At 37.0% G+C, this 25,864-nt stretch overlaps 1 protein-coding gene across 3 annotated transcripts; it reads right to left on the bottom strand.

Annotated features, from left to right (window-relative positions):
- Nucleotides 1-57: 57 nt before the first annotated feature.
- Nucleotides 58-22,590, bottom strand: RC3H2 (ring finger and CCCH-type domains 2). Of its 3 annotated transcripts, XR_657638.2 has the most exons (21): nt 22,301-22,590; nt 20,736-20,853; nt 20,060-20,293; nt 18,943-19,118; nt 17,444-17,644; nt 16,908-17,040; nt 16,537-16,655; nt 16,049-16,161; nt 15,103-15,411; nt 14,131-14,345; nt 12,725-13,152; nt 12,131-12,301; nt 10,856-11,011; nt 9,300-9,513; nt 9,058-9,142; nt 8,453-8,534; nt 7,914-8,048; nt 7,260-7,367; nt 6,033-6,181; nt 4,345-5,423; nt 58-3,773 (listed from the first exon to the last, which is right to left on the bottom strand). XR_657638.2 is itself a non-coding variant. In XM_009280596.2 (20 exons), the coding sequence occupies exons 1-20, from the start codon at nt 22,529-22,531 to the stop codon at nt 5,228-5,230; spliced, it is 3,573 nt and encodes a 1,190-aa protein (XP_009278871.1). In that variant the 5' UTR covers nt 22,532-22,590; the 3' UTR covers nt 58-5,227. The 3 variants fall into 3 exon arrangements, 2 of the variants coding, with proteins under 2 accessions (XP_009278871.1, XP_009278872.1); XM_009280596.2 differs by having other exon boundaries at nt 58-5,423; XM_009280597.2 differs by lacking the exon at nt 58-3,773 and having other exon boundaries at nt 5,302-5,423; nt 6,052-6,181.
- Between the last annotated feature and the right edge of the window lie 3,274 nt (nt 22,591-25,864).

Genomic DNA, 25,864 nt, shown 5'->3' with positions numbered 1-25,864 from the left:
CCCCGCCCCGGGAGTGGCCCCGACACCGCCCCCCCCCGGTTGAAGGCAGAGAGACAATTAAGGTGGACAAATAATTTTTATTCGTGCATGCAAATACATGTCAATACTGCAAACTTCTTCCATCAAGTCTCTCAAACACTGAAAACCAGGATGCTCTACTCCGTGACCAGCCAAAGCTAAAACCTCTTCACTTCAGTGCTACAGCAAACACACACGGCACCGCCCCGCCGCCGGGGCCCCCCTACTTCTAACACGAAGGGAAACATTACCATTGGGAACTCAAAACCGAAATAAACGGAATAGAATTTACTCCCCCATATATCCCCATTTCATTTTACAGATTTTTTTAAATTATAGTTTTAAATAGAAGCTGAGAATGCGCCATAAAAATGAGCATTAAATCCATCGTAGCGATGGTGCCTGCTTTATACATGATGGGTGTACACCATCTTTTATTTCATTTACATTTCAATCGAACAATAGATTTGCAAAGAAAATGTCTAATACAGACGTAAAAATATTCACACTAGAGCTTCACAATCGGTTGTACAATTGACAAACAGGCCTCTTTTCCCAAACTTTCCAGCTAAGCAAATTTATAAAATGTAATCAATGCAACAAGAAAAAAAATTTTCTTTAAAACTTCCAGGGAAAAGAATACGCAGTAAACAGTATAAATGCGGACAGCAGATGCTGCAAGCTAACCACAATACTTCTGAGTGGCTGTACAGTGGGTATGTGCAGTACAAATAAAAGCCACGTGTGTTGTATCACAACTACCGTATAATGTACTTGTTTGCCCAGCTAAGAAAATGCATGCATTTCCATGCCTTGGATTAACTGAGATCTACTCTGGATAAATTGATGGGCTATGTGCAAATGACCTTGGCTTTTGGCAGTCATAAATGCAGCCAGGCTCTGTTTTATTTCAGCTTTTACAGCGAAATCTTGAGTGATTAAAAGCTTCCACAAGCATCCTTCCTAAATAACAGGGTGTAGTATTATGTTCGGGTATCAGTCATTTTGATTATTCAGATTCGTTTCATCTCATCACTGACAGTTTTGTTTTGTTGTTTTTTTTTTTTTCCCTTGTCGTGCTCCCTTGCCAGCAAAGAGATACACGGTGATGACTACTGCCAAAGTCAGCCGTTCATTTATACTGGAAAATTGGGTCATTTAAAAAAGCACATTTATTGCGTTCTGCTTGCAGAAGAGGTCCCTCAATGAGAGGGAATTTCCTAACAAAGGGATTAAACTACAACATAAAGAATGGACTTTTACATACTATAGATAATCCGATCATTTCTCATTTTGTTACACTCTCAAATTCAACATCTTCCTTTAATAACAGTCTAATAATAATAATAATGAAAAGTCTGTTCACAAATATGATCAAGGAGCTGCTGGCATACAGTGTTTATGTACAGCAACAGGTACAACTTGACAACTTGTGCTTTAAAAAAAGCAAACAAAAACAATGTTTGGAACTATTCTGAGTTTAGATCAAGTTATTTTAAGCATTCTTTCCTCAGCTGTTTCTGACCACTGTGCATTATTTTGTACCTCATCCAGCCTAGTACACTATTATACAAGAACAGCATTCAGCTCTTGAGTACAGGATAAATTAAAGTTTCAATTGTATTATCAAAGCACTAAAACCTTCCAAATTAGACTTCTACAAAGAGCAATTAAGAGCTTATTTAACATAATCAGCTGCATACAACTTTTTTTCCTAAATCAAAGGTCAAACTTTAGTGTCCCTGTACTAGACTACCAAGAACCAACGCCAGTTTGCTTTGCAAAGAGTCTAACCTTTCCTTTGAAGGGTCTAGTATACATTCTACAATGCAAAATCTGCATAAACACTAAGATTCATTTCTTGTCACCTGTTTACAGGAACAAAATATCAGTAGCAGGGCAATCACTCTGCTATAAGTATGTTAAGAATGTACAGATAATTACTTTCTCACACAAGCATTCTCCCAGCACAAGCATTAGTCTCTATTAAGACCTATATGGGAAATGAGACAAACCAAGGAATGAATCCAGGTAGTGAGGCAACACAATTAACTTAGATACTAATAATTCCTGTATCTCTTGCATGTGAAATCCCTGCTGTTCCCCTAGTGGGGGGAAAAAAAAAACCAAACAAAAAAACCCAAACCAAAACAACCCAAAATGCTTGTCCAAGCAAAGCAAAAGAGCCAATCTCTTTCTCCAATCTGCTATGGGCCTTTTTTCTGACAGCACAGGTTAAGTCAGGCCAAAACCTAAATGGGAATCACTGCTATTAACACACACAGATTAGTCGCTGTATCTCAGTGTCAGAAAATAAGCCCTTCCATAGCCCAAAGGCACCTGATTTGCAACTAGACAAATGAATACATACTTGTTTGTATAGGGTCAAGGGCTGAAACTTCACCAAAGAAGAAAGCCAGAACTAGGTTCCCACCTTGTCAGGGCACTGGAGGGCATAGTTTCAGGGCAAAAACCACACAGTCAGTGTTAAAACTGTAAGACAAAGCTGGCATGCCGTTAAAACCCCCAAATAATTCTTTTGCCTGCCATTCTATATATTAAAAATTCAACTAAAAAACCCCTAGGCTCAGTTAAGAACCAACTTTCCATATAAAGTGTATGGTCATCCTAGAGAACTGCTATATCATGGGACCTCCTGCTGCAGACAAGAGTATACAGATACATTTGTTCTTAAATACGCCAATATGGTTGGCAGGAATATGTTAGGCTTATGTAATTTCACTGGACAAACAGGCAAATGTGTGTAAGCAGCTTATCCCAATCCCCCTCCAGCAGAGCACAACCAAGTTTTTAAAATTGCAATTTTAAAATTAAAAAGTTAAGGTAAATACACAATCAATTTATGTAGTATATATTCACCCTCAGATCATGCTGAAGATGTTCTGTGGAGTTCTGGTGCACAGAGGGCTCTTTCCCTGAGGGCAAATAAGGACTTCTCAAACCTTTATATTTTCTCTATTTTTGTAACAAAATAGCAATTTAAAATTTAAAAATCTTTTAAAAAAATTACATCACCTTCAACATGGAAGATCTCACTGTTTAAATATCCATGAAAGAGACATACTTGTTTGCATATCTGTTTTGGAATTACATTGTACAGCAAATAATAGTATCTCAGAAGCATTTCAAAAGTAATATAAATTCATATTTACAGAATGGTCTTGGTATAAAATATACAACAATCATATTTATGTCTAACATTCTAAGTTAAAGTTAACATCAATAGGAAATAAGTTAAGGTGACAAAGGTGGTCTTGTTCTTGTACCCATTCACTTCAAGTTGCAAGTGAAACAAAGCATCAGTCTAATCCTAGCTATGAGGTGGCACTGGCTATAGGAAGGTACAGCAACAGCCAAAGGAAACTAAGAAAAGACTACTTGACTGTTTTTCTACATACATTCCTTTACATTTGAGTATTAAATAGATGTGTAAGATCTTCCATACTGACACCAGAATATCAAAACTAACCCTTGGATTTTCAGGTATATTTACAACATAATTATTTCATGGACAGGTTCATTAGGAGAGATATCAAACACCAATATTTACTTAGTCTAATCAGTAACCCTCAGGGAAATGCCAACCCCCACCCCCCAGAAGCGTGCACAAAACAATTATCAAAATCTTACCCGACCACATAGCTGTGATTTTGTAAAATAACAACTCAGACGACCAGTAACATGATCCTCTTTAAGCATTTTGCTAGCAGGAAAAGCCCTTACATGCAGTACACCTGGTGAAAGATCAGCTTGGCTTAAAATATTCCAGTACAATTTTCAGAGTAAACAACTTCACAGAAGTTAATAAAAACATAAAAAAAAATTTAAAACTTGTCACAAAAAGTAAGAGGACAAACAAGAAGATAGTAATCATCAAGAGGGAGAGTCCTGCTTTCTTTCAAAAAAAACAAAAAAAAAGGATTTTTAAGCTTCTCAGAAAAAATATGCCCAGGGCTCTAGTTCACGTGTATTCATGAAAACCAATTTTCAGTTGACATGTCTATATGATTCTCAGTCACATCTTAACAGGGCATAAATTCATACACTTTTCAGCACTCTGAAGGTCAGATAATGCTATATTATTGTATTTTCAAGGTCTTTGAAAATAAGTTGCCACTGAACAAGCAAAAATTAAACCTGAACACAAAATTATGATTAACAACATTGAACAAAGGTAATACAACCGCCTTAAATTCCCAATATTTAGTTTAAATTAAAAACAAAACAGTACAAAAAACAGCAATACCATCTTGTTAGTCAGTGCAAACACTACATACAGGGTTTTCAAAGGAAAGCCAAGAGCACCTGATACTTTTTGCCAAGTCATCTGGATTCTATAATCTCCAAGTTGAGAACTATTAATAAAAAGAGAAAAGAAAAACCAAAATTGCTGTTACATTAGTGCATAACCTCTCAAAATAGTTGAAAATTGTTTCACGTATAACTTGGGGAAATCAATACCTAGTACATTAGCTGGAGGACTTAGGCACTTGATTTACTTCTGATAACTTTACTTGGACAAGTAGCCTACAGTACTAAAGCAGAAATTTGGGCGGGGGGGGAATGGAAACAAAAAGCTGCAGCAAAGCACTGCACCACAGACCTGCAAATAACGTAGCGGTGCAAAGCTAATGGTGTGTTAACCCTGTAAAAGTCTCAAGTCCAAATCTCCACCTCTCAGTCTTCAAACAGGAAACAATACTCCATGCAAAGTTCCACAACTAAAGAAAAAGCAGCTGCAACAAGACACAAGTTCTTCTCTCATGAAATAAAATAGAGACAAATAAGTTAGTCTTCCTTTCACTAGATGTATCATCGTAGGATCCTGCTAGTTTAAATAACTGAGTTGTTAGTTTTCTACAGAAGCCATTTTAAACAAGAATGGCTCAGATACCGCACCGGATTGCTACAAACTCATAAAAAGCTGCTTTAAGCTTAAGTAAAACAATGTCCAAATTCCATTCATTTGTGGAAAGTGAACGCCTTACCCTAGTAAAGTAAGTTTTTTTTTTTCTTCAGAATGCTAATGCGAGAGGGGCTTGAAGTATCAAAGAGTCCACAGGAAATGTTTGACCCCAATATTATTTTTTTTAAAAAAAATATACATTATATAATATATATTATATATATAAAAAGCTAGTGTAAATGCTTCCATGGTGTGGTCACAAGCTGGAAAGATGAATGCCTTTCAGCTGTTAACCATCCTGCCATTTGCAACAGGCTTTAAAAAGTCATTTTTATCCTCAGACATAACGTGAGTTTTCAAAATGAGGCTGCCAACACTGACTGATGTGCTGATGGGCAGGCAGCTTGCATTGCTAACAGATGTTGTGATCGGCTGACTGAAGCAAGAAGTTACGGGCAGGATTGTTTTCTGCTCCTCCCTGAGGAGAAAAATAAGTTACACAAATATTAAACAAGTACATGCACAAGTATCCGGAACTGAATTGTGTGCATTAAATAAATACTGACAAACTCATTGTTAGCAACAGGCTAAACATCTTACTATGGAACAGTACGCTCAAGATGTTAAATGCAGTCTGCCTCATTTTCAAAGGCTGCATTACACATTAAAGACTACAGAACATATAAACCTAGAATAGTGTATTTCAAAACCTACCTCTCTATGGAGATTTGTGCCAACAGTATGACATTTAACCTTTTGAAGTTTTTCTTAATTTCTGTTAACTATAAAAATACTTTTGCATTTTTTGCTTACTGAATGTGAAAGGTATTTAACAGCTGTGACACGTATCAGTATATACGATTACAACAATGCATACGAACAATGGTACCATCCTGTGACTTTCGTATTTGTGACCTAGTTCTATTTCTTAACAAGTTCTTCTCACTTCACCATGTATACACAATGCAGATGTCTAATCCAAGTCTGAGTAGGTATATAGTTCATCCTTAAACAATCATGCTTCAACTATTCTGATGCTGCTGTTTGTCTAATACTGGCAGACACTGCTGTTTTGTCTAACACTCACAGAATCACAAGGTCTTCACCTAAACTTTGTCTCTTCTGTTCCATAGATTCTTTCTGATGCTGCTTTAGTGGATGCCCATTCTCTACAGTTGTTCCATTGAGCAGCTGATCATCTTGAGAACTAATACCTAGCTGTATATCCAGAATCTCCTACAGGAGAAAAGGAGAAATGTCCGTCAATACTGTCACTACTAGCTTTAAATTTTCCTATTATGTTCCACTACATAAAGCTGATGGAAATGGGAGTCTCGTCATAAGGCTCCTTATTTTTATTTCATACTACTGGAATGTCTACCACATTTTACTATAGGAAAAAGGAAAAAAAAAATTATTCAAAGATGGCAGTGAACGACAACAGTAGTATAAACATCAATTGCTAAAAAATGGTTTATCAGGTGAGATACAAAGGAGGCAATAAAGACAGTGAGAGCTGTTTCAATAATTAGGAGTAGAGGAAAGGCTAAAGATAAAGGTCCTTCCACTCATGTAATGGCGATTCACAATTCATACTACAGTACTGCATCACATACCACAGGCAGAGCAAACAAAAGCTGTAGCCAGTACTGTAAGCCAGTATTGGGATGTATTATGGAATATGTTCCCGGTAAGAACCTTAATTTCTTTTAAGTGTATGATGCTTTAAAAAAAATGGACAATCGATCCTAATGCCTGGAATGAACACCAGAATGTTTTATGACTGCATAGCAAAGGAGGAAATAGCATAGAAGAAACTGGGGCAGATGCACAGAATTACAAACAATGAAGTATCAGTGAAAACAAAAGAACACTGGATTACAATCATTTAAATTACTTTACTATTAGAATCAGGTGAGCACAAAGTTTAAATTGAATAATCACATTTAAATGTGAACTTCAGTGTAAAACATTCTTAACTACAGTTTCAACACTGGAGGGGAAGAGGAAAGGAATGGACTCCCTATCATTACTAATGCTATCAAAAGATAAAGAGCAAAAAGCTGAAAGCTATGACAAAGAACACAGTGAGCTGTTTTTAACTTCAGTAATATTAACCGCCAGGTATCTGAATGAGAAGTATGAGACCCCTAGTGTTAAAATAAAGCCAATGTTTGATATCACTACGGAGACTAAAACCAAAAGGCTTTGCTATCAACATAATCTACTAATTCACAAATAAATTTTAGAAGTTTTTTAATAGCTAATGAAAGGACCCAGTGAGCTTTTTAGATGCACAGACTATTGTACTTACTTCTATTTGTTCACCTTGCCCATCAGGTTCATCTGTATCAAGGGCTGACAGCTCCAATTCAATGTCTCGATCTGGCTTTGTGTCTGCACAGTCTTCAGTATAATCGGTCTAAAAAAAAATTAGTATGTTCTGTAAATATCAAGTTGGCTTTTTACCTGCTTCACACAACACTCAGGTATTAAAGCGAAAAGAGATGCATTTCTAGGACACAACATTTCTACAATACAAAAAAGCTAGTTAGACATAAATAGAACTTCGGGCATAGACAACATAGGATACGAAGCTAAATCTAATCACATTACAGTACTGAAACAGAGAGATAAAATGAATACTTAAGTAGAAATTTCTGTAGAGTCCATTGGCAGAATGTTTAGATTTATAACATGTACAAGTAGAACGAAGAGTAATGATTGCATGAAAATGGATTGTCACATTCTTCCCATTTTGTAAATGGATGATTGGAGCAGCAGCATAGCAGATGCACCTACTTGATCTCAGGGAAATAACTGGGTGCAACAACAACAGTGACTTGACTTGCTATAAATATTTGTGAATGTTAAAACTGAGAGTTTTAACTCTTAGTTAAAATGCATGCACTTACGTATATAAAAAAGCCTCAAAGATTTGTTTCATCCCAATTACCCCTTTCTTTACCTCACCATTCCTCAAATCAATTTCCTTGCTTAAAAGATTTAAGGTAAGACGACTGCCTTCATCTAGAGAATTCCACTTCTGTTGCATGGCTAGTGCATTCGCCTCTCTCTGAAGTAATAATGAGTTACTTTTGGCCTACGGAAAGAAACATATCAGTTACCAACAACTACACTTGAACCATGTATTGTCAAATGGCAAAATAAACCAACTTACAAAAAAGAACAGTTCTCTTGCTAGATGGATAACTATGTATTCCTTTAATGCATGTCATTTATTTTGTTCTGCATTTGCTGGCATGTATCAGGCTCACCACTTTCTCCCAAAAATAGCCTTACTGATGTCAATAGAACAGCTCATATTAGCAGTCCTTATGCATCATACTAAGTGTTGCGGTGCTAGTGTCTAGTTAACCATTACTGATCATTTTGTCAATTGTACTATTTTCTGTAGGCTACACTAAGAAAATCTATTTAAAATCACTTTACTAAATCACTTTTTTTAAATTTAAAAAAACCACATGGTATAATATCTGATCTTACCTGCTGTAATTCAATACTCAATAGATCTCCAGTGCTGGAATGCTTTCTGTGACCAGACAAATCTGTAACTATGAACCTGTCCCTTTAAGAGAAAGAAGGCAAAACTAGGAATTAAAAACAAGTTCTCTAAATCAAAGGCCCCCATAAACTTCATTAGTCTATCAACATTAGATTTTTGGACAGAAACTATGTGACTAAGATAATGCGCTCTTCATCGGGGCTCACAATACTCCAAGACATTACGTGAAGCAAACATCCTTATTTTACATATGGGCAAGATGTGGCAAGAAAACTAGAGGGAAACTACTCAAGGTCACAGATTTTGACATGACAGCTTGGCAGCACCTGACTCCAATTCTTTGATTAGGTGTCTCAAGGGATACGTTGCTAGTAATTGGGTATTATTAGCTGTGTTAAGTATTAAAGACCACACAAGTTTTAACCTAGCTTTTCCAAGGCTTTATGCTGGATAAAATAAATCTTTTACTTTAAAGTTAAGAACATCTATTAATAGTTCCAGATTTTTTTCCCCCCACATTCAGGATTTTGAAGAACAGCAAGCTATAGGAAATGTTTTTAACAGAACACAGAAAAAAAGTCCATACCGTTCTGTGTAACGCGCTGATGAAGTAGAATCTGAGCCATAGGCACTCCATCTTGAGTCAACAGCATTGACATAAGGGACATAGTCTGTAACAAATTAAGATACCATTCATTATCTTCTCTGTTCTCAAAGTGGGACATACAGGTATTTTAGCTCTTTGCACCTTCATTGCTGTAGTAAGCATAAACAGGATGAAATGCTCATGATGTATGCTATATTGTCATACAAAGCCTGTACTTGTACCTGATACACTGATGGGCTTAGTAGCACTTCCTTGGGAAGCAGTGGCCTGAATAGGATCTGTTGTGTGATAACCCGTGCGGGATGACCTGGAGATTGCACCCCACTTGGAGATGATCGGTCCATCGCTAAATGGGATTATAGGATCTTCTTCCTTTGCCCTTCTCTGAGTTTCAAATAAATGCACTCTCCTTTTAACATCCCCGCTGTCCAAATCCTATAAATTTAGGAGATAGAAGATACATGGACTCATTTGAGGTTATTCAGATTCTTCAGTTGGCCAATAACTTTGACTATTGTTGCCGAATACAATGCTGAAAATCTGTCCAAATGGAGAGCCACACAAGAAAGCTATTGCCAGTGCTAGAGGAAATAATTTTGCTTTTCCAAGCTTGCGTTTCCAGGCAGAAAGAGTTCCAGTATGCTTTAAGGTCCTTCAGTACCCTTTCCTATACTTGAAGTAGGCAGTATCAAAGGTGGCTTGGGATGAGATTCGGTGACACTTGTTTCATAGAACATAAAGGTAACCTGTTACACTATGTAGCAGAAAGTCTCCAAAAAGCGTAAGCTCTTACCCTTCCAAAGGTAAGCTGCATTCCATGATTCATACTACATACTTTTTGTTCCCTAAAGTCTTTCAGTACGCTTTTTTCCCTCTCATGGAAACTGGGTGATAAAAAATAAGTTGTATTTTATTTTCACAGATTTGTTGGCGCATTAAACTGTTTATTAGAGGATAACGTGCCTTCCAAACAAGTAAGAGGTGTGGTCTAGGAAAATAGTTCATACAGATTCTCTGTGGGTACAAAGCAGCCAAGATTAAGTTCATGCTGATTATCCTGGGTCCACGGTATTTCAACTTTTCTCTGTAAGCGTATATTGCTCTTGGGATTAACTTCAAAGTAAAGATTTTCTGAAACAATGGCAAGTAACAAATCTTAGATCCTGAAAAGGCCAGTGATTCATTCATACAGGATGGACTATCACACTTAAGCCAAATAGGAAATGCGTTTCTGCAATGGAAACACCTGCTCTGAACTGGCCTCAGTGACCCTGTATTAACCAGCCTGCCACTGCAACGTATTCCGAGACTGTTTTAGATGCCTCAGAAATTGTAAGGACATATGTGTACACATATACATTTATATAAAGAACTCTGAAGAGAGACAAACAAAATTAAAGCGGCAAAAATTTTTATCCTATTCTAATAATCAGAGAACATATTTAAAATTTATGAATTCTTATCAGTTTACAGACCATCTACTCAAAATATTTTGGCTACAAGTTTGATTTACAGAGATCCGTTATTAAAATAGTTGTTTCAGACAGCTGAGGATTTTACTCATGGCACTACATTCTGTCACTCAAGTAAATACATTGTTTATTTACAAAACTGGGAAAAGATATTCCAAACAACTTCAAATGGACAGAACTACTTTAAAATACTAAGAATAGAAGCTTTCCACTTTAAAAAAAAAAAAGATTGTTTAACCAAACAGAAGACACTTCAGCATGTAAGCATCATTACATTAATGAGATAACATGCAGAAAACCCCTACCATTAACACAGCATTTGAATTGGCAATCACATCCTTGGGCTCTGAGTCGATAGCATTTATACAAGAGCCAATAGTGCCACAAGACCACGGTGAATAGTGAGAGAGATGGTCTTCCTCAAATTTAGTTCCACTCAAATCACTGACACTCTCTGAGAACTATGGAAAAGGGAATAAATAAGCAGTGAATAATAAAAACACGAAATTCAGTATTAAAATAAGAAAAGACATTTACTGCTATTTAATTAAATTATCTCAGAAGTCAATCAAGGAGTTCCAGCCATATTCAAGACTTGACTCAGGGACAACATAACCCGTTTGGTCAAATTTTAAACCAGTACAGCTGACAGCTGTCAAAGAAGGGCAAGCTTTGCCACTACAAATAACTGCCTGGTCTGCCAAGATGAGAGACTGAAATCAGTGTCACTATGTTAGTGGCAGGTTTCTTCAGGCAAATACCTACAGTAATTAAATTGAGAGGAAGCCATGCATTTTCCTTTAACGTATAAACCAGTGGCAGACAGAAGTATGACTTGGAACCCTCCAACCTGGATGAAAAGGACTAAATCCTGATGTACCCTGAATGCACCCATAAGGGACTTCAAGTACCTTACAAGACCTTTTCTGAATAATCAGTCTAGCACCTCAAATATCATTAATGGAACTGTCAAACCACAGCAAACAGTACCTGGCACAGTGGATCTTAAACTAGTTTCTTGGATGCATTTAATTTACATATAGAAAATAAGTATCACAGGATTTTTTTTTCCCTTCAAAGGCACACTGTTCCTATTTGTTGAGTTTCCATTCTTGTTTACATAACTTATCACAAAAGTACACAATGTTCTACCAATGCCTTTTGCCACTTTTAAGGGATATGTATTCTCTGGGACTTGACAAGCATTTGCAGCTTGATTCAGTCTACTCATCATGTCATAATGCCATTTGGAGTATGAAAGAGAAGGTCCTTAATGGAAAACAACTGTTGTTCCCTATACAAAAACCTGGAGGTTCACAAAGCTAGTTCAATAAAATTACATTTCCTTTAGTGAGGGTAAATTGAATCACTTCACTTCTTGACCTTTTTCAGCAATCATGTTTAGCATCACCTTAACATCAAATTGAATGCATTCATTATTAGATATTACTTTCCTTTTGCTAGAAGATTAAGTTAATTTTATGAACAATAGATGGCAGGTAGAAAATCTTTACTAGAAATATTAAATGGCATCTTACAGAAACAGGAAGGGAAAATAAAGAAGTTCTTTGGCTTCCCACCTCTGTGCTGAAATCTACACTGAAGAGAGGAGAAGGTGGTGTTGGAGATGGTGTTGCCATAGGAAGGGTTGACGATACCAGAGGAGTTTTCTGCGTGTGGTACTGCGCCCATTGCTCTGGCTTCCGTCTTAATTGCTCATCGTAACCAGTCTTCAAATGACCACAAGGCTCCTAGCAATAATAAATATAGGACTGTATATCCTATCATACTCTAACCTGTAAAATAGAAATACTTGCAGGGGACACACTTAGACCCCCAAATTCCCTTGGGGGGAATATCCCTAGAAGAATTTCACAAGGATTTGGGGGAGAACCTGGCCCACGTATGGCAACTCAAATACGTAATTAATCTGGATTAGGACCAGAGCCCCTCTGCCTCTTTAATTCCCATGCATGTTGCTTAAGTTAAAGTGGTCTGTTTTACAAGCCCATTTTATTACGGTTAAAAACAAACCAAGAACTTTGTCCAGGTCACATGTCTTGATCACTGTAACCCCAAATAAACAAAAGAGTTCTATGCTAATTATTTACCAACTTTTCAGTAATGACCTTCAGAATCAAGACTACATCCCTCCCTTTCTGGCTCTCACTTACCCTTGGTAAAGGCACAGTCCTCTGTTCATTTGGAGGTTGACAAGCCACAGAGTAATACCCATCCAAAGAGTTGTATCTCTCACGTAATGATGTCTGATAGACAGATGAGTGCATCACATCCATGGGAGGTAAAGAATTGCTCCTAATAATATCATCTCGTGGGTACATCTGTGGGCGCCAGATGCGCCTGCTGTCATAAACTGGAGCATACATTCCAGAAGGGACAGGAGGAACTGGTCCATACGGCTGCGGAGGAGGAGGTTGGTAAGGAGAATTCAGTCGATCTCGAGGGGGAAATGTACTGTAATGATCGGCATATGGCACGGAAGCAGGTGGGAGGGAGGATTCTGGAACGTTATTGGACCTCACAAAGCGAGGAACACAGGGAGCCACACCAGCTGGTACTGTTGGAGGTGGTGGATAATATCCTTAAAAATTGGAAAAAGGCATATTTAATGTAACCAAAAATGACCCAGAGTTTTACACCTTCTAAAACTGTAAATAGTGTTGATAAGTACTTTTAGAGAATGAAGAGTCACACTTCACAAACCTGTTACTGACCCTATCATATTTCTGTTGAATGTCATTTCATGTATGACAACCATATTTGCAGGTGTAGTGCTGACCCTTTACCACCTTGACCCAATTTGGAAAATGGAGTTTCTCTGCCATTGCTCCTATGTACTATGGTATAACTATGTAACTGAAAAGACAGCATCTTTAGCACTTCTTTATATAGGAAGTTAAAATAGTTCTCTAAAATAAAAAGCTATATTGCTTAAAAAAAAAAGTAATTCCAAAGGTCCATGAATAACCATTTCACACTTGGCTTATTCTTTTTTCTTTGGAGAGGATTGTCTGAACACCTCTACCTTTTGTTTTGAGAGCTTGTGAATGACCTGATGCTGTAACACCTAATTGTTTGCTTGAATATAAACATGCACACTACAACCTAAAAAAATTACTGAAACCTTTCAAAAACATTTGAGCAAGCACAAAGATGTAGAAGTCTCCCAGTAGAAGCATGCGATGCCTCTGGGTCTGAATCCTGTCTATGGATACCCTCATGGATAGGGCATGAGGTGAGGAAGCCTAAATAAATGCGATTAAATGCTAACAAAGGAAAAAGTAGATGAAAGACCTTGAGGTTCAAGTTCTTCTGGATGCTGAGGTACAAGTTGCAAAACATACAGCACACAAAGACAAGAACCGCCAACAACTGGGAGCAAACCACATATTCCTCCCATACTCAGCAACGGACCAGTATCAGTATTCCATTAAATGAAGATTCAGCTGATATTTAAAAAAAAAATCCACAAGACTGAGACAAAAGTTATTTCTCAGCATTTAGGCTTATCTAGAGAAAAGTTCAGAGCTATTTTTGATTCAGTGCTCATCTCACTCACCTGTCTGTGGGTACTGTGGAACTTCATATGACAGCTGAGTCCTGGGATCTTGGAAATATTGAACATTATCAGAATGCGGAGGGTAGACAGGTACTCTGGGAACAAATGGGCTGGATTTTGGAGGCACAGAATTAACTTCTGTTCCAATATTAGGAGGACCAGCTGAGGTAGCTGCTGCCTGGCTTACAGGAGTCTTGGGTGGAGAACCGATTTTACTGAAAAGGATTACCAAGAAATGATTAAGAAGATCTTTACTTATTTCAGTTAGTCATCTCTTCGTGTACACTCCCATGTAATGTGGAAATTTGGGCCATGTAATTTCCTCCGGAATTTTATTTTTCATACCCCAAACTGATACTATTAATACATCTCAGCCTTTCTCCTAAGAGAACTCAAAAGTGGATATAAATGTTTTGGTATGTACCCAGAAGCTTACACGCCACTTGTAAGTGTATTCTGGTAAAGACAAAGGCTTTGAAAAGTTGTTTAGAAGCTCAGTGCTTTCTGGAGAAGTATCTAAAAATTTTTTAAGGGAAAACCCCAAAACTAGAAGGTTTCCAGGATTATTAAGGGAATACACACACGTGCACCTTTCTTGGTTTCAGGAAATGTCAAATTTTGAGTGCAAGTTTTTTGTTTTATTTTTATGTAATAACCCAATAGTAAGATACCAGGCTGAGAACAACGGAATAAAAGATGAAGGGAGAGATTTACCATTTTATCTATATTGCATGGGAGTATTCAACAGCTAAAACAACAGATGCTGGCTCTGACAGCTTGAATCCACAGACTTTGTATAATGGTATCTGTACTGCACTACAAGATCTTACACAACTCTGCAGCCAGTGAGCACCAGCAACAACTGCAAGCCAGGACCAGAATTCAGTATCTGTTGTTTGCCATCCACAAACTCCATGATAATCTAAAAGCAAAATGTTGTGCTTAGTTATCTTAATGAAAAAAGTTGCCTACTTTTCAGGTAGTGATTCTGTAGGGGATCCAGAAACATTCTGGCCATTGGCTCCAGTCTTCCCTCCCTTCTTGGTGTTCTCCAAAGCTCTCAAGGAGGTGTCCGCACAGCGAGGGATCAATTGGGGAACACCACTTTCTAGACTAGCTATTCCATTAGTACTTGGCACCATCTTCCCTGCTGCTTCAGGGCTTCCTATGACAGAAATTACATTTCCTGTTGTGGTTGAGACGGTGCTATTTACGCCAACTTTATTTAGAAGGGGGAATGTTCTCACTGTTGCACTGATTTTTTTGTTCCTCAAGCGGTATCTATAAACAAACACATGTACAAACACACAGAAGACAGACGATTTAAAACGTGCTTATTGTACAGTTTAATACATTTGTAAAACTAGCAAAAGGAAGGGATTGAGAGGAACATGATATCAAAAAATTACAGGACTTTAAACTGGTGCTTATTTTCAACAATCTGTAAATAGAACATCAATGTCTTCCTTGTAACCAAAGATCATCTCTCCTCTTAGAAGATCCACTTCTGTAGTTCTTTGAAAATGGATTTGGGTGAAAACAGCTTCAAGAATGCATACGTTGCATACTAAATAACTCACTTTATTCCTTAATCAATCAAAATGTAATTAACATTCTTTCTCCTGTAGGCGATATAACCAAACCCTGACAGACACTGAGCCTAGACTCAGTTTCAGGAAAGGAAATTTTACTTCACATGGGGTAAAATAAAAAATAAACCTGGAATTAGTTTACAGATATTGCTTTACTGTACCTTCAGTTTCATGTAAAGAGTTGTCACTTCAAGAGATTCACAAATCCTTCCGAATGAATAAATGTACAGAAGAAACTGTTTTCAAAATTCTATGGAGATTGCTTGGATTTAAATTGAAAAGAAAAAAAAAAAAAAAGAGAAAAGAAAAAAGTCTCCCACACTCACTTTTCAAGCTCTTCCTGAGAATGAGCAAATGTACAGTTTGTTCCTCTTGGACATCCCCCTTGCTGTCGAAGGTCTCGGCACATACTTGTTTTATATTTGCTATTTGGTTGTGGCTTTAAAAAAAAAAAACAAAACCACAAGACATTCCACTTACAATCTAATACACATTTACATAAAAATAGGCTTAAAATACACAAACACATCCATGATATGCTTTTACATTTTGCATCTTTAATCAGAAAAATAAGGAAATTTCTTGTTGATGGGCTAAGTACTATGCCATTGTATGGATCTCACTACAGCAAGCTCTGCTGCATTCCATATTCAGAAATGTTAAGTTCTCAAAATCTAAATGCAGTAAATAACAGTACGATCAGTTATTCCACAGAAAAGGCCATAAATATGAAAAATTACTATTGATTTGACAAAGTCGCATCTTTCAGTAAATGTACATTAAGACATATAATACAGCAATCGAATATAGTTACCTGTGGAGTTTCATGGCCTTTTCTACTGTAATTCTGAATGAAATCCACCAGTCCATGTACCACAGTCTTTACAGCGACCATTGCATTTTCCAGCTGCTCCCATGTTGGAGATGCTGCATCTAAAATTATTAAGAGCAGGCTTGTCATTCTGTCAATAATTCCAGTAGTATCATAAATAAGAGGCAACTCTTCTAGTACTTCAAAACACCAAGTACTAGGACAGAGCTCAGAGAGCCCTGAAGAAGAGTTTATGATATACTATGTTAATTAATGGGAATTTTGAAACCAGGAATGGAGGTTATCATCTTAATAATTTACTTTGCTAGATACGAAAAATATCAATAAATGTTTTAAAAGCTTGATTTGCATACCTGGATTTGGATCTATGTTTGCCAGCAGCTCTAAATGAGGCCTCAGCCTGTTTAAGTTTGCAGGATCCCCCGTGCGCTGCAAGACAATTGTCAATTCTTGTACACTCTTTGCAAAAGATTCTGGAGATTGGAGCTGAAAACAAAGTGAGCATTAGTGTGCTGCATCTTACAATTGTGAACTACTAATCTTAAAAAGATTTTCATTAAACTGGTTCCTAAATGCAATATGTAGTGTCTTCAGATGGCATATACAGAGTATCAGTGGAGAGAAATTTAATTTCTCAGCTCAGAATCTGCCCTATGAAGCTTCATCACAAGACACAAAAAAGGGAGTTAGACTTAAACTACTGGAAAACAAAATGTCTTCATGTGAAGAATACACTACAGTGGGGAGAAAACCTTCATTCTAGTTTTAACTAATATTCTATACGACTAAAAGACAAAAAGTTAACTCAAGCAGTTCTTGGATTTTTATTACAACATTTAATAGTCAAATCTAATCCTACAAAGATACTAAAATCATCCCTTTGACAAACCTTGTCAATAATGGATTGCATGTGTGATTTATGTGCCAAGTCACCATAAAGAAGGGAAGACCATTGTTCTGGTGATATTCGAAGTCCTGCTTCCATAGCAATGTGAACAATTTGGGCATCATGTTCTCTCCGCAAAGCCTCATAACTCCGAAACTCTTCTTTAAGTTGCATCAGCGAAGAATCTTCATCCCTTTTAGTGACCTAATAAATAGTAATAGTTAAATATTCCTCCTTTAACAAAAAAATCTCCATCAGAAAAAGACAGTTACACAGCACCAATCACAAAAGTATTGCTTTTGTATATTCAGCATATACTTAATTTTCTTCCATGTATTCATCCACTAGCTAGAAGTGCACAGGCAGAACAACCAGCTCTTCAAGTTTTTACAGGATCACAGGTGAAAAACTATACCAATTCCACTACTTCCAACTAGGAAAGTAATCAGATTTGCTTAAGTCACAGAAGATACAGTTAGATATTTAGTAGTTCTACTAGTAGTTTTCGCTACCCAATATTAAAGGATGACTTAAAAGAAATAGGAAAGTGTCTAGAAGTGACTTAAATAATACAAAGGAAAAAAAATTTAAGATATTGACATTTAAAGAACAGAATATTTAACTGAGTCCACTATAAATGTTAAGTAAAACTCTTAGGTTACATAAGACATTTGTCATAAAGGACAGCAACAGGTCTCACTATTTTAATGTTTAGTTTAGTGATGTTGTGATAATTGTGCTTTTAACTGTGATTCAAAAAGAAAAAAAGACCCATGGAATTAACTTTTCACTCTTCTCCAGATACAAAAAGTGGGAATATTCAGTTTAAACAACCCACCCCTATATATCAAAAATAAAGAGTCTCTTCAGTGCAAGGTGGCTAGATACAGACAAAAGAAAAAAGGAGAGTGAGTGGCAAGTGTGCTGGAACAGAACATCGGAGCTCAGGTTGATAGCACCCTCCGTGTATGGTGTCTCCCTCTCATGCCTGGTGTTGGAGCTAGGGAAGATCCCAGTACTACAGTATTGCAAAAGTTTTCTTTAGAATGCTGGGATTGGATTCTAATCTTTGAGAGCACCCGGGCCAGTCTGACATGTCTGGCCATGGCCTACTCTTATGAATCTAAATAAAGTCAAAAGCGATTATATTAAAACATCTCACTTCTTCCTGAAGCAGGCTAGGAGCGCCTACAGAGTCAGGTTTCAGGCCTCTTTCAGGGGAGATAATTTCCAGATGACGGGCAGCAGTTAATAATGAGGGCAGTAATTTCAGAATCTATTCCGGCTAATTCTACATGTGACCATTTGTTCCTTTTGCAGGGAATTTTAAATATCAAACAACTACTTCATGACAGTTCTAGATAAAATCTTATAGTCTACGTTATTTAAATGTGTAGAAACTGAATTTATGTAACATTTTACAGGTGAAAAATACTAATCCTAAGTCGGGTTCTCTGGAGCTGCACTAGTTCAGTGACAAACTTCAAATATTGCTATTTTACCTTAAAGCATGATGCTCTATACAGTAGCTGCACAACATGACCAATGCTTGTTTTAGAGGCCTGAGGAAATCTTGGTTCTAGCCTTTGTACAACAAAAAGTACCAGAACTTTTCTTGAGAGTGCAGAGCCATCTTCCAGTGCCAGTAATACAAGTTTCAGTGCCTCCTCTTGCATAGCTTTAACACACAAAAATAAAAGATAGGAAGTGAAATATATTGCCAGAAAACAGCAAGGCTGTCATATATTAACACCATAAGTAGGAGCATCCGAATCATCTTGAACATAATCCCTTATTACTTTTTATTTCACTAATCATAAGAAAAATCTTTGTAAATATTAAGAAATTTGCTAGTTTAGAAGAAGTATTTAGAAGCACTCTAAGCACAGCAAACTTAAAGAGTTAAGACTAATTTTCAGTAATAAACACATCAGTAGTGCAGTTTTTATACTTTTCTCCACTGTGCAGTCTTGTAGCCTTTGTTGTTTTGGACATCTCATCAATGCTACACCACGAAACTGTATAAAATAAATATGGGAACAGTACAGCAATGCTATCATCAGTTACTGGAATCGAGAGGACTACTTCCAGTTTAACCATAATTTCCTTCTCATTTCTGTGCTTGCTTTAGCAACATTCTTAACTAAGAATTTGCTGTTTCTATCAAAGATATAAACAGGATCATTATAAATTTTAAAGTTAATGCTGCAACTAAAGTTAGGCTGATTGTATTTACAGCTAAAGTATGAACAAGACAGCATCTGCAGTTTCCTATCCAATTCTAATCAACAGGCAGCAGTACAACCAGCCCCTGTTACAGCTACACTGCATTACAAACTGTGCAGAAAGCATGCTTATGTACTCTTCTTTGCCAGGATTTTTTAAATACTTCCTCACAATTTCAAAGAACAGTTAATAAGGGGAAAAAAAAAACCTCACAACTTTAAAACAGCATACTAACTTGTAGCCTTTTTTTTTTCCCTTTCTCCCTGGCAAAAAGTTGAAAAACAAAAGTAATTACATCTTCAATCAAACAGAAGAAATTTCCAAAGAATGTTTTTTGTTTTAAGAAAAGGTATAGCTAAACATAATCTGTCGCAGATTCTACAGGTACTTTACCTGGTCCTAGAAACTGGCATCCTCGTGCCCTGACAGCAGCCCAAAGATTGGCAGAAAGCTGCTGAGGATTTTGGTGCTGCAAGATCAGTTCTGTAACTGTTCTCTCTCCCAGTGATCGAGCTGCCCTCATAGCTCTAACCCGACCCTCTTCCTCCACCAGCTGACAATTCACCAGCGTCACCAGCTTCCTTTGCATTGGACGGCTCAGTGCACTCTGATTCAAGCTTGCAACACCTTCAAAGAAATTGAGAAAAGGCAAACTATTGCTTCTAATCAGATTAATTCACCTGAATAAGACAAACAAATGTCTAATAGCATGTGTCTTTCTCTACAACTTGGATACTAGTCACAGGTATCTTCTCTTCAGCAACTCTGTGTAATTTATTATCAAAAAGAATTCTAATTAAAGTCTTAAATTGACATCAAACCCATCCTTTGACGAAAGTTCAGCTTTAGTACAAAGTTAGCCCCAAGGAAATATTAAGTAAAAAAAAGAATATTTTGTAAACTTAAAAAAATCCAAGTGTCACAGATGTGAATAAGCTTTTAAAGATGTAAGGGAAAATTTATTACAAAAATGAGAGGATTATCCCATTGACGCCTAAAATCAGTGCTGAAAACACAATGCTGTTAAAAGTAAGCTACATCAAAACTCTGCTGTTCAGTAGAGACTCACCTTTGCCTCCACTTAATGGCTTTAAGTAGAGTGCCAAATCCTCAACACATTTCTTTGCTACTTCATAATGTTTGTTCTCTCCTACATTACTCAACTTCACTGTCTGATGATCGGGTACCTAAGAAAATGCAAGGGGAAGGAGGGGGGAGAAGTATTATATACACCCAGCTGACCTATCTGATATGCCTATGATGGCACCAACATCACTACTGTTAATTACATAACACTGCAGATGTACACTGCTTTTTAGAGAAGTAAAAGACAGGACCCACCCAAGGTATGTAGAATGTAATAAGGAATAACAAAAAGGACTCAAGATGAGGATCAGGGTGATGAGAGTATTTTTGTTAGTACTCAACACATTAAGAACAAAGGTAGGATAGAAAACAATAGCCAAGGTCTAATGAGAAGGTACTTAAAAGATGAATGAAGAACACAAGATTTGAGAGGATGATCCATGTACAAGATCAGCATGACTTACTACAGAGAGACAAGGGAAGTTATAAGACAAAATTAACTGGCAAGAAAACATGAAAAAAAAATCAAATGCAAAGTTAAAAAATAACTTAAGCATAATCTGGGCATGCTGAAATCTTCAAAGAGAAGAACTAGCAAACTTAACTTGGTGGAAAAAATCAAAGTAGAGTAACAAGGTCAGACAATGAAAATAGAAGGAGTATTAGTCACAATACATTCAATTGTTTGAAAGACATTTCAAGAAGTTAGGAGATCAGGAAAATGAATGTTGTAAGATCAAGGCAGTGATTTGACACAAACTTAGAAATAAAAAAAAAATAAAAAATTAAAGGAACATGTGAACTTGAGAAACAAAACCAATTTGACATAGATAACGTTATTACCAATAGCTGTGTCAAGGCATGTGATAAGACATTAAAAAGCAAAGTAAAAAGCATCTTCTTACTGCATCACCCAGGTGTTATAGCAAGAGTAATATGAAAAAGCATATGAATCAGCATAAGGTGAACAGATTTATTTAGTCTCCATAAAGTGCAGTGCTGATTATATAATCGCTGTTTTGCTACTGCTACGAGACAGCACAGGGAACATTCCTGGCCTGATTAGCCAGTGTCTGAAAACGCAACTGAAAAGCCATCATCATGCATATTTAAAAAAAATTATACACACACACTTCTGAAACTCGGTTAAGCAGCTAGCTACTTTCGAACATGTGACATGTGGAAATGAGATTCCTTGCAAGAGTACGATGAACAAGTGCAATCTGCAGGTTCACTTTCCTAATGACAATTGTGACAGATAATTGCCTATTTCCTAATAGGTATTTTTCTCCAGTCACAGTTCAAGAGCCTTTTTAAACCAGACTTAGCTTACAACTAATGGAACATGTTTTCATTTTATGAGAAGAGTATGGTCCCGAAAATGGTGCAGTTGCTTTTAGAGTATGTATGGACTTCTAAATATTACAAAGTTAAAGTCTTACCATTTTTTAGACTAAAATGAGGCAAAAAGATCAGCACACGTATTGCAACTGGCATGTAAATGGTAATAACACACAGTGGCAAAACAAAGAGCTGCTTAAATCATACCTGGGCTCCAACTAACTGGAGGAGTGCAAAGTTTACAGGAAGCACATCGATGTCTGTATTGATGACAGTCTGGTCGAAAGGACATGCCTTGCGATGAAGCTTGTTCAGGCAGGTCTTACAGACAGTGTGAGAGCAACCTAAGCTGATGGGTTTGTGCACATTCTCATCAAACTCGTTGTAGCAGATTGGGCAGGACAGAAATTCTGTCCACTGAGCTGCCTGCACAGGCATTGTGGAAGCTGGACACTTGTTTAGCAGGCTAGCAGACCATTATTTCACTGTACTGTGTTTTGGCAGCTGTAAGTGAATAACAGAGTATTTAAAACATGCTTTCTGCTAATTTAGAATGATTTTTAATTTAAAAAACCCCACATTTCAATATTTTACAGAATAAAACCAAATCCTTACATTGAAGTACTCAAAAAAAACCAACTTTGTGCTAGTTTAATAATTGTATCAAAAAAGGCTCATGAACTGAATTAACGCACACTACCGTAAGTTGAAGTCGAACCTACTCACAATAAATGACATTAAAGTTCTTCTCACAGGATTAAATACACCTTTAGTGTAGGAAGACGACGACATTTATTGGCACAGAAAGCGTAAAGGCATGAATCACAGTAACCATCTCTCACACTATCTCATCTAACCTCAAGTTTTCAAAACCCTGAAAGCACTCCCTGGTTGTAGAATGGGCCTGGGATGGGGAGAAGACACAGATTTATTTTTTTTTTTTTTTTTTTTTTTTTGCAGGGGGTGGGGGGGGTGGGTGTTAAAATGTTTTTTCCATTTGAAGTGAAGTAGAACAATGCCTTTCTTCTGCAGATCTTATTCAGACTTAATCAGACACCAAACTAAACACAGCTTTGCTTTTTTTCCCAAGACACATTTTCTCTTTCTGCAAAGACAAATCAATTAACAAAAGTTAAGAATCATAAGAAAACACAAAAAGAATGAGAGAATAGTTTTTAGTTTTATGATTCTCTTGTGTTACTTCCCCCTTTTCTCCCAAGAACCCATTGGAGCACTCAAGGGCAGAGATTGCTGTATTCAATTTTGCTTTTCACATCTCTACCTTACACAACAATGCAACTCCACTTCCATGAACTCACAGCAAGAAAATCTCTGATGTGTTGAAAATCCAGGTATTTAGGACAAAACTTATGATAAAGCAAACAGTAACTTCAACTGGCTTGCTATTAAGTCTTTTCTCTTGAAACATCTCACTCTGTGCAGTAGTACCAGGCAAATCATTTCCATAAATGTATTCCAAAGAAAATATGGATTTATAGAAATCGTTCTGAAAGACATCCCATCTTACGTAACTTGCGTTCTTGAAAAAAATAACAGACCGAAGAAGTTCATCGAAACCGTTTACAGTCAAGCTTTCATCATGAAGTATTAAATTCATAGCTTCATCTAAAGAGCTAAACAGCCCCACCCTCTGCTGCAATGTGCAATGATGTTGACTTTCTATGCAACCTAGAGACCAGTTAGTTCACTTCAAGGCTATGAACAAGCTTCTCCTAGCAGCTTGTTAGAAATGCAAATACACAAATGTTGTAATTACATGTTTAACATTCTATTTTTTTTTTCTTCGATGATGGAAAAAAAGGTAGTTTTGAGGAAGCTGAGATCTCCCCTCCGCATTCGAATTCAGCAACTCTTTACTGTAATTCCATTGTTGGCTGTGCTACAGTTTAATTAATGCTAAAGTATCAGACCATTGAAATAATTACTAGAACACCAAATAAACTCGATCTGTGGATGTATTTTATGTTAATTATGACCATCTGTTTAGAAATTCTATTTAGTACTATGAACGTTCAGTGCCTTTTTAGTAACAGGATACTTGTACAAGATGTCCTTATCTCAGTAATTTCAGTATTATGCAGCGATTTTTCCCCCAAATGAATTCCCATAGTAAGTGTAAAACACAACAAACTGCTGAGATTTTTCCCCCAAATGAATTCCCATAGTAAGTGTAAAACACAACAAACTGAAAGTTGAACCTGTCCCTTCAAAACCAAACTGCTGAGGTAACACTTTCAACATAAGCCAGAATATTCACATGCACTGGACAAAACAGATTTTCATCCAACTTCTAGGAAAGCACAATCAAAGCTCTTACGGGGATGAACAAAATTGCAGTCCTCTTTAATCTGCTATTGCTACATATGTCTTTTAACCAAGGAAATTCAAAAGCAAAACAAATAAAAGCAGAACCAAACAATGAGCCAACATGCCTAGAAAGATTTTTAATTCCTCTATAAAGAATCCCACCATTTCCTTTAGCACGTCTACTTCAGCTTCCCTACCAAAACGGCAGGATAAGAGATGCACAGAATTGTAGTGTAAAGCCTCGCAGTAAACACTTTCCTTGAAGCTTTTTGCCAGCACTACCAGAAATGTCAAGATACTAACACCAACGCTGCTGCTGACCTAGGAACGCTATCAGTGTTTCTTCACCTGTCTGACTGCACGACACAGGTAACAGCACAAACTTGATGACTCTGGGAAGTGTGCTACTACCATGACTCACACAGGGAAAAGTTTAAGAAAAGGCTAGTACACACACAGCTCAATTGCTACTATGTTGTTGGTCACTAACGATCTCCTAATAAACAGTCTCTATTTCCACACCGCTCATTAATTATCTCAGATGCAGGAATCTCTGCTCTGAGACAGCACCCACATTCAGTTTCCACAGATACTTCAGAGACTTGCAAGAAACAGCCACCTCTCTATTTACAAGCTTTTAAAATATAGTTGTTTGTCTTCCTGACCAGCACAGAAATGAAACACAACAGATTCTTTAAGTGTGCACCACCAATTTTTAAAGATCCATCTCGGAGTATTTAATCATCGTAAATGACAGCTTCTACTAAGCATGTGTTGACCTTCAGATTTCTTGACAGGAAAAAATCTAATTAAATCAGCAAACAGCTGGGAAAGGCTTCAACTCCTAGAACTTCAAGCAGCCACACACAGAGGAAGTCTCCATACTCTATTAAGCATGCCAGCTATCCTGCCATTCTTGCACTCCAGTGTGTTAAGAAAACAATCTCACACCTCCTAATTATCGTGTCAACTTCTACAAAAAGCATAAGCCAAATGTTTAACAGATTCTTGCTCCTTGTCAGAAACAATGTATTTCAGGGATGTCCTCTTGAAGAACAAATTGCTCCAGTGCTGTAAACTGAGCAAACACAAGGAGGAGAGCATAATAAAGAAGGTAAACTAGAAATCAGTTTGGGTTTGTTTTTAACAGGCAGCATACTCAGTTAGTCCAATTACCCTTGGTCTATCTGTTCATTCTGGCAGACATGCTATCTATCTCTACACATACACAGGACTTCTCTTCCCCACTGAAGTAGAAGCACCCTGCAAAAAAAAAATCCCAAAAAAATGGCTGATACAGAAGCTGGCCAAACATACAAGGTAAACAGTTTGAAAAGACATGGTAGTTATTACTTAAAAGATGTTTACATAGTACAGTTACAATAAATTTTATAGTATTACTATTAGAAGCAATACTTCAGATGACAAACTGAAAAATGCACA

The sequence above is a fragment of the Aptenodytes forsteri genome, unplaced genomic scaffold, assembly GCF_000699145.1.
Source record: "Aptenodytes forsteri isolate BGI_AS27 unplaced genomic scaffold, ASM69914v1 Scaffold68, whole genome shotgun sequence".
Classification (NCBI taxonomy): domain Eukaryota; kingdom Metazoa; phylum Chordata; class Aves; order Sphenisciformes; family Spheniscidae; genus Aptenodytes; species Aptenodytes forsteri.
Note: the sequence above shows the minus strand (reverse complement) of the source record. Positions and strands in the feature narration are given on the sequence as shown.

What these genes read in the sequence shown, in the direction of transcription:
- RC3H2 (XM_009280596.2), bottom strand. Translation starts at nt 22,531, where the DNA reads ATGCCTGTGCAGGCAGCTCAGTGGACAGAATTTCTGTCCTGCCCAATC. An exon ending in TGCAATCCATTATTGACAAG is followed by an intron (nt 17,041 to 17,443) that starts GTTTGTCAAAGG and finishes CTTTGTTTTCAG; the next exon opens with CTCCAATCTCCAGAATCTTT. An exon ending in TAAGCCCATCAGTGTATCAG is followed by an intron (nt 9,143 to 9,299) that starts GTACAAGTACAG and finishes AATTTGTTACAG; the next exon opens with ACTATGTCCCTTATGTCAAT.